At 46.3% G+C, this 7,736-nt stretch overlaps 1 protein-coding gene across 1 annotated transcript; it reads right to left on the bottom strand.

Annotated features, from left to right (window-relative positions):
- Window positions 1–1,673: 1,673 nt before the first annotated feature.
- FOXF1 (forkhead box F1) lies at window positions 1,674–6,829 on the bottom strand. Its single transcript, XM_075326254.1, has 2 exons — window positions 5,611–6,829; window positions 1,674–2,804 (listed from the first exon to the last, which is right to left on the bottom strand). Exons 1-2 carry the CDS (start codon window positions 6,581–6,583, stop codon window positions 2,650–2,652), a joined length of 1,128 nt encoding a protein of 375 aa, XP_075182369.1. The 5' UTR covers window positions 6,584–6,829; the 3' UTR covers window positions 1,674–2,649.
- Window positions 6,830–7,736: the final 907 nt, after the last annotated feature.

The raw sequence follows: 7,736 nt of genomic DNA, 5'->3' as shown, positions 1-7,736 counted from the left end.
GTCCAGAAATCACCTGTGCAAACTGCAACGAAAACGTGCAAACCAAAAAGTGCAACCAAAAAGTGCAAAGAAACCGTGCAAACCATAAACTGCAACCAAAAATGCAACCCAAAAAGTGCAAAGCAAAAGTGCAACCCAAAAAGTGCAAAGCAAAAGTGCAACTCAAAAAGTGCAAAGCAAAAGTGCAACTCAAAAAGTGCAACCCAAAAAGTGCAAACCAAAAAGTACAACCCAAAGTGCAACCAAAACGTGCAACAAAAAGTGCAAACAAAAAGTACAAAGCAAAAGTGCAACTAAAAAGTGCAACCCAAAAAGTACAAAGCAAAAGTGCAACTAAAAAGTGCAAACCAAAAAGTACAAAGCAAAAGTGCAACTAAAAAGTGCAAGCCAAAAAATACAACTAAAAAGTGCAAACAAAAAGATACAACCAAAAAGTGCAAACCAAAAAAGTGCAAAATAAAACCTGTAACCAAAGTGCAACCATCATACCTCATATAGTGCCCCCCCCCAGTCACACATATCACCAGGGAGTAGAATGGGGACATCCCCAACAAATCAACAAATGCACAAAAAATATAATACTAGCGTAACATAATCTAAAATATATAAATGTTTTATATATATATATATATATATATATATATATATATATATATATATATATATATATTATGTAAATGACCTGCTACACTGCAACACTGCAAGCATAACTGCTAGCAATACTATATGCCTGGCTCAGAAAACTCGGGCTCCAACGTCTAATGTCACCACTCCCCATTTTTCATAGTTTATCTTTCATTACTAGAAATTATTCGCTGCTCTTTATATTAATATTAGTAATAACAACTAAACTGCCACAATCTTATATAAAAATAATCACATTGTACCCTCCAGAACTGTAATATATCCCTGCAGCCCCTCATCCCTTGCACGTCACATGCAATAATAATAATAATAATAATAATTCTTATATTTAATGAATAATGTGATTATATCATGTAGACTTTTTATTATTATTATTATTATTATTATTATTATTATTATCATTATGCTGGGTTTTGTATTGGACACTTCCTCGTTGTTGTTCTTATTATTATTAGAGTATTTTTTATAATTATTATCATTATTAATATTATTGCATTGTTTCATGTTATATTTTATACAATTATGATTATCATTATTATTATATTATTATTATTATATTATTTATATAACTTTATATTATTATTGTCATTATCAATATTATTACATTATTGTATATCAATACATTTTTTCATTATTATTACTACATTATTTTATATTATTGTCATTATAATGATTAATATTATTACATTATTTTATATCATTATTGTCATTATCAATATTATATTCTTTTATATAATTACTACATTATTTTATATTAGTATTGTTATTATTATTATTACTATTATTATTATTATTATTATTATTATTATTATTATTATTATTATTACTACATTCTCTTAGATTTATTTTTCTGACTTTTTTATTGTTATTAGTATTCCCAGTGTCACCATCAGATTTCTGTGATTTCTCCTCTTGTGTTTTGGAATAATCAAACATTAATTATTTAATAATTACACAATGATTAGATTTCTGTCGCGATATTCACCACTAATGTTCTCATTATCGTGACATTTATTAACGTATAAAATAATAATAATTTCTCTTAAAGTTAACAAATAGAATAAAAATTTTATTTGGAGTTTTTGTCTTTTTTTTTAATTTACAGACACAAAAACAGTTTGTTTTTTTTTTACAGTGCAGAGAAAAATAAAATCGGAAACTTTATTCCCAGATACAAAGAGTCGTTTATATCAAATCCATCATTATATATAACCCGATCATAGGCTTCTGAATTTACAGTGATGTAAAAAATAAAAAAAACCTTCACACGGCAAATATTGCCAAGAAAAGACCCCAAAACACTGATGATATCTGCAGGAGGCGCCGATACAAGATCAATAAATATATGGAAACAGGAAAAGTGCCACAAAGTCTCTGCGGATGGCGGATCTGCGCGGGATCCCCCGTCCAGGAACACAGTCCGGGGCGCAGACATTACGGATACGTTAACGGACAATGTTACCGGACGATCAGTTACCGGACGATCAGTTACCGGACGATCGGTTACCGGACGATCAGTTACCGGACGATCGCTTTTGGCTGATCCTTTGTTGGAGGTGATCTCTGCTCTGATGTCAGGTGAGCAGCGCATCCCTGTATCTCAGCACGATACATTGTATCTCAGCACAATACATTGTATCTCAGCACAATACATTGTATCTCAGCACGATATATTGTTTTTCTCTTTCCCATTGTCATCAGTTTCTGCACCACAAGGTGAACGAAGAGTGAAGAAATGATGGGAGTTTTCCTTCTGTGCTGCAGAGGTTCCAGGAGTTCTGCAGAGTCCTGGTCTGGGGTCGTCGGGGGTCCTCACATCACACAGGGCTTGATGTCCTGGTCTGGGGTGGTCGGGGGTCCTCACATCACACAGGGCTTGATGTCCTGGTCTGGGGTGGTCGGGGGTCCTCACATCACACAGGGCTTGTTGTCCTGGTCTGGGGTGGTCGGGGGTCCTCACATCACACAGGGCTTGATGTCCTGGTCTGGGGTGGTCGGGGGTCCTCACATCACACAGGGCTTGATGTCCTGGTAGCTGACCTGCTGGTGGTAGTAGGAGCCGCTGCCCCCGTGCATGGAGGAGGCCATTGCATTAAAGGAGAAGACAAACTCCTTCCTGTCGTTCATGCTGGGGGACTGGGAGTGGTATCTGGGGACCCCTGGAGAGACACAAGGGGGGCAGTTAGTAACATCAAGGCAACCAGGACCAAGGGCAATCTGCTGCTGTAATGGAACTACAACACCCAGCATTCCCATTGCTTCCAGAGTTTGCTGCAACTTGTAGTTCTATCAGAGCTGGAGACCCCTGTCCACAACTACAATGTTTACTCAGATGATGATAATAACAACAACATTATTATTATTATTATTAATATTATCGCAGAATATAAATGTGCTAATAATAATGCTTATTACCAGTATTTTATGTATGAGTCATTATTAGTTTTATTATCATCACTATCATTATATTCTTGTTTTATATTCGCAGTTTCTATATAATTCTCCGCAGTTTGTCCCTTTATACAGTTATGATAATTTTTAGTATTTATAGCAATCTATATATATATATAATGTGTGTGTTCTGTCCAGTGTCTGTCGGTCACACATCTATATATATCTGTGGACATCGGTGCAGACATTTCTAATCCCAGCCACTTATTTAGAGCAATTATGTTAATTGTGATGGAAGGAAACTGCTCCAATCTATTAGCAGAAATTCAGCAAGGCGCAAACCAGGGGCTGATAGACCTGAGAGGGCAGCTGCCAACAACCCTCATCATCCCCATCCTCATTACCCCCACCCTTAACCCCCATCATCCCCATCCTCATCATCTCCATCCTCATTATCCCCATCCTCATCATCTCCATCCTCACCTTCATCATCTCTATCCTCATCCCTATCTTTACCCCATCCTCACCCCCATCATCTCCCTCACTGACCACCTCTCCACAGTACATGGGGTCATTATATTTTGGTTTTCCTCCCAGACCTGACATTGCAGGGTTAATACCCCATAATAATGCCCCCCACCTATGGAGGGACAATCTGCGGAATGGATCGGATCTGCTGCATTAGCCGCAGTCATTTTACATCTGGATATTCGGGAACAGATAATAATGTTATAATTGATGGATCATCTGACTTTGTAATTACAATCATCTCCTGATTTCCTCCTTTTCTTTCCTCCTTTTCTTTCCTCCTTTTCTTTCCTCCTTTTCTTTCCTCCTTTTCTTCCTGATTCTCAGAGGAGGGGTCTTTGGGGACGATGTGAATGTGACTTGGGGCCTTTGACACTTTACCCTCTATAGGGCGGCCAGAGCCCGGGCCTCAGACGGATCTGCGCCCTCAGGGCCATAATTACCAGTGTCTCCACATAACTGCTGCCATGCCCCGTGTGCAGTCACAGCATTCAGCGCCCCCTATGCCCCCTCATTTTCCCCAGACCTACTATAAGAACTACTGCTCCCATCCAGTCTCCATACCCTCTGCACTTCCCCAACAATATTCCTGATACATAAAGTTCCATTTTGTACAGCCTGTCTACGGCGGTGCCAGTGGACGTCTATGGGAATGTTGTGCCAGTGGATGTCTATGGCGGTGCCAGTGGACGTCTATGGGAATGTTGTGCCAGTGGATGTCTATGGCGGTGCCAGTGGACGTCTATGGGAATGTTGTGCCAGTGGATGTCTATGGCGGTGCCAGTGGATGTCTATGGCGGTGCCAGTGGATGTCTATGGCGGTGCCAGTGGATGTCTATGGCGGTGCCAGTGGATGTCTATGGCGGTGCCAGTGGATGTCTATGGGTATTTTGTGCCAGTGGATGTGTATAGGAGTTTTGTGGCAGTGAATATCTATGGGGGTGTTGTGCCAGTGAATATCTATGGGGGTGTTGTGCCAGTGGATGTCTATGGGGGTGTTGTGGCAGTGGATATCTATGGGGGTGTTGTGCCAGTGGATGTCTATTGGGGTGTTGTGCCAGTGAATATCTATGGGGGTGTTGTGCCAGTGGATGTCTATGGGGGTGTTGTGCCAGTGGATTTCTATGGGGGTGTTGTGCCAGTGGATATCTATGGGCGTGTTGTGCCAGTGGATGTCTATGGGGGTGTTGTGCCAGTGGATATCTATGGGCGTGTTGTGCCAGTGGATGTCTATGGGGGTGTTGTGCCAGTGGATATCTATGGGCGTGTTGTGCCAGTGGATGTCTATGGGGGTGTTGTGCCAGTGGATGTCTATGAGGGTAATGGCCAGTGGATATCTATGGGGGTGTTGTGCCAGTTGATATCTATGGGCGTGTTGTGCCAGTGGATGTCTATGGGGGTGTTGTGCCAGTGGATGTCTATGAGGGTAATGGCCAGTGGATATCTATGGGGGTGTTGTGCCAGTTGATATCTATGGGGGTGTTGTTCCAGTTGATGTCTATGGGGGCGTTGTGCCAGTGGATGTCTATGAGGGTAATGGCCAGTGGATATCTATGGGGGTGTTGTGCCAGTTGATATCTATGGGGGTGTTGTTCCAGTTGATGTCTATGGGGGTGTTGTGCCAGTGGATGTCTATGGGGGTGTTGTGCCAGTGGATGTCTATGGGGTGTTGTGCCAGTGGATGTCTATGGGGGCGTTGTGCCAGTGGATGTCTATGGGTGTAATGGCCGGTGGATATCTATGGGGGTGTTGTGCCAGTGGATGTTTATGAGGGTAATGGCCAGTGGATATCTATGGGGGTGTTGTGCCAGTGGATATCTTTGGGGGTGTTGTTCCAGTTGATGTCTATGGGGGTGTTGTGCCAGTGGATGTCTATGGGGGTGTTGTGCCAGTGGATGTCTATGGGGTGTTGTGCCAGTGGATGTCTATGGGGGCGTTGTGCCAGTGGATGTCTATGGGGGCGTTGTGCCAGTTGATGTCTATGGGGTGCTATGCCAGTTGATGTCTATGGGGGTGTTGTGCCAGGGGTGAGCAGGGGGCACTTACCTTGTAAGTCTGAGGCTGTGTTGTGGCTGTTCTGGTGCAGGTATGGCTGATCCAGGGAGTGTGAGGAGAGGCTGGAGGTCAGGGGGTTGTTGGCAGAGTTGCAGGGTGAGAGGGGCTGCTGCTTAATATAGGGGGCACCTCCAGACAGGGCAGTAGAGGTTGGTGCCCAGGCGGACGCAGGACTTGTATACACGGAATGAGGCTCCATTACTGCTCCCCCACCAAGGAGAGGAGAGCCCGAGTCATGGTGGGCATAGTCTCCTCCTGAGGACCCTGTACAGCTGCCCATGTAAGAGTGGCCACCATTGGCAGCCAGGTGAGGGTGTCCGCTCAGCCCCATCCCATCCACGTTACTGGACAAATGTCCGTTCATCATCCCTAGGCCACTGTCTAGTGCCAGGCTGTTGGGTGGGCACGAGATGGTGCCCCCAGACCCCTGGAAGCTGTAGGAGTCTGGGATGTGGTTGAAGCCCAGGCCGTTCATCATGCTGTACATGGGCTTCAGCGCTTGGCATTTTCTTCTGAAGCCCCGGGGTCTTCTCCTGAAGGAGCCCTCCTCAAACATGAACTCGCTGGCGGGGTCGATGGTCCAGTAGTGGCCCTTGCCCGGGCGGCCGAGGCCCTTGGGCAGCTTGATGAAGCACTCATTGAGGGACAGGTTGTGGCGCACAGAGTTCTTCCAGCCCTGGTAGGACCCCCTGAAGAAGGGGAAGCGGCTCTGCAGGAACTGGTAGATCTCGCTGAGGGTCAGCCGCTTGGTGGGCGAGCTCTGGATGGCCATGACGATCAGGGCGATGTAGGAGTAGGGGGGCTTCTCCGGCCTCCGGATGCCCGCGTTGGTCTTTTTGGTTTTGGTGGCGCAAGAAGCAGATTCCATGACAGATGTTTGGCCACTGAGCTTGTCTGCAGCCGCTGACATGGGGCTGCTCTGGGCGGGGGGCTGGGCTGGGGGCTGCTGGATCTCTGCTGTCATTCTTACAGGATTCGGCGTGGACCCGGCACCGGGGAAGGACTCGGCTTCTCAGGAGCTTGTGCGCAAAGTTGGAGCAGAAAGGAGTCTGTTTCCAAAATGTCTGTCCAGCCCCGTGCTAAGTGTAGCTGACTGCTCTCCCGGTATACAGCTCTGCTCTCCCGGTATACAGCTCTCCTCTCCCGGTATACAGCTCTCCTCTCCCGGTATACAGCTCTGCTCTCCCGGTATACAGCTCTCCTCTCCCGGTATACAGCTCTGCTCTCCCGGTATACAGCTCTCCTCTCCCGGTATACAGCTCTCCTCTCCCGGTATACAGCTCTCCTCTCCCGGTATACAGCTCTGCTCTCCCGGTATACAGCTCTGCTCTCCCGGTATACAGCTCTGCTCTCCCGGTATACAGCTCTGCTCTCCCGGTATACAGCTCTCCTCTCCCGGTATACAGCTCTCCTCTCCCGGTATACAGCTCTGCTCTCCCGGTATACAGCTCTCCTCTCCCGGTATACAGCTCTGCTCTCCCGGTATACAGCTCTGCTCTCCCGGTATACAGCTCTCCTCTCCCGGTATACAGCGCTGCTCTCCCGGTATACAGCTCTCCTCTCCCGGTATACAGCTCTCCTCTCCCGGTATACAGCTCTGCTCTCCCGGTATACAGCTCTGCTCTCCCGGTATACAGCTCTCCTCTCCCGGTATACAGCTCTGCTCTCCCGGTATACAGCGCTGCTCTCCCGGTATACAGCTCTCCTCTCCCGGTATACAGCGCTGCTCTCCCGGTATACAGCTCTCCTCTCCCGGTATACAGCGCTGCTCTCCCGGTATACAGCTCTCCTCTCCCGGTATACAGCTCTCCTCTCCCGGTATACAGCTCTGCTCTCCCGGTATACAGCTCTGCTCTCCCGGTATACAGCTCTGCTCTCCCGGTATACAGCTCTCCTCTCCCGGTATACAGCTCTGCTCTCCCGGTATACAGCTCTCCTCTCCCGGTATACAGCTCTGCTCTCCCGGTATACAGCTCTCCTCTCCCGGTATACAGCTCTGCTCTCCCGGTATACAGCTCTCCTCTCCCGGTATACAGCTCTCCTCTCCCGGTATACAGCTCTCCTCTCCCGGTATACAGCTCTCCTCTCCCGGTATACAGCTCTGCTGGCTGCTCTGC

The sequence above is a fragment of the Anomaloglossus baeobatrachus genome, chromosome 10 (assembly GCF_048569485.1).
Source record: "Anomaloglossus baeobatrachus isolate aAnoBae1 chromosome 10, aAnoBae1.hap1, whole genome shotgun sequence".
Taxonomy (NCBI): Eukaryota; Metazoa; Chordata; class Amphibia; order Anura; family Aromobatidae; genus Anomaloglossus; species Anomaloglossus baeobatrachus.
This window is presented reverse-complemented; position numbering and strand designations above follow the sequence as displayed.

What these genes read in the sequence shown, in the direction of transcription:
- FOXF1 (XM_075326254.1), bottom strand. Translation starts at nt 6,583, where the DNA reads ATGACAGCAGAGATCCAGCAGCCCCCAGCCCAGCCCCCCGCCCAGAGC. An exon ending in CACAGCCTCAGACTTACAAG is followed by an intron (nt 2,805 to 5,610) that starts GTAAGTGCCCCC and finishes GTGTCTCTCCAG; the next exon opens with GGGTCCCCAGATACCACTCC.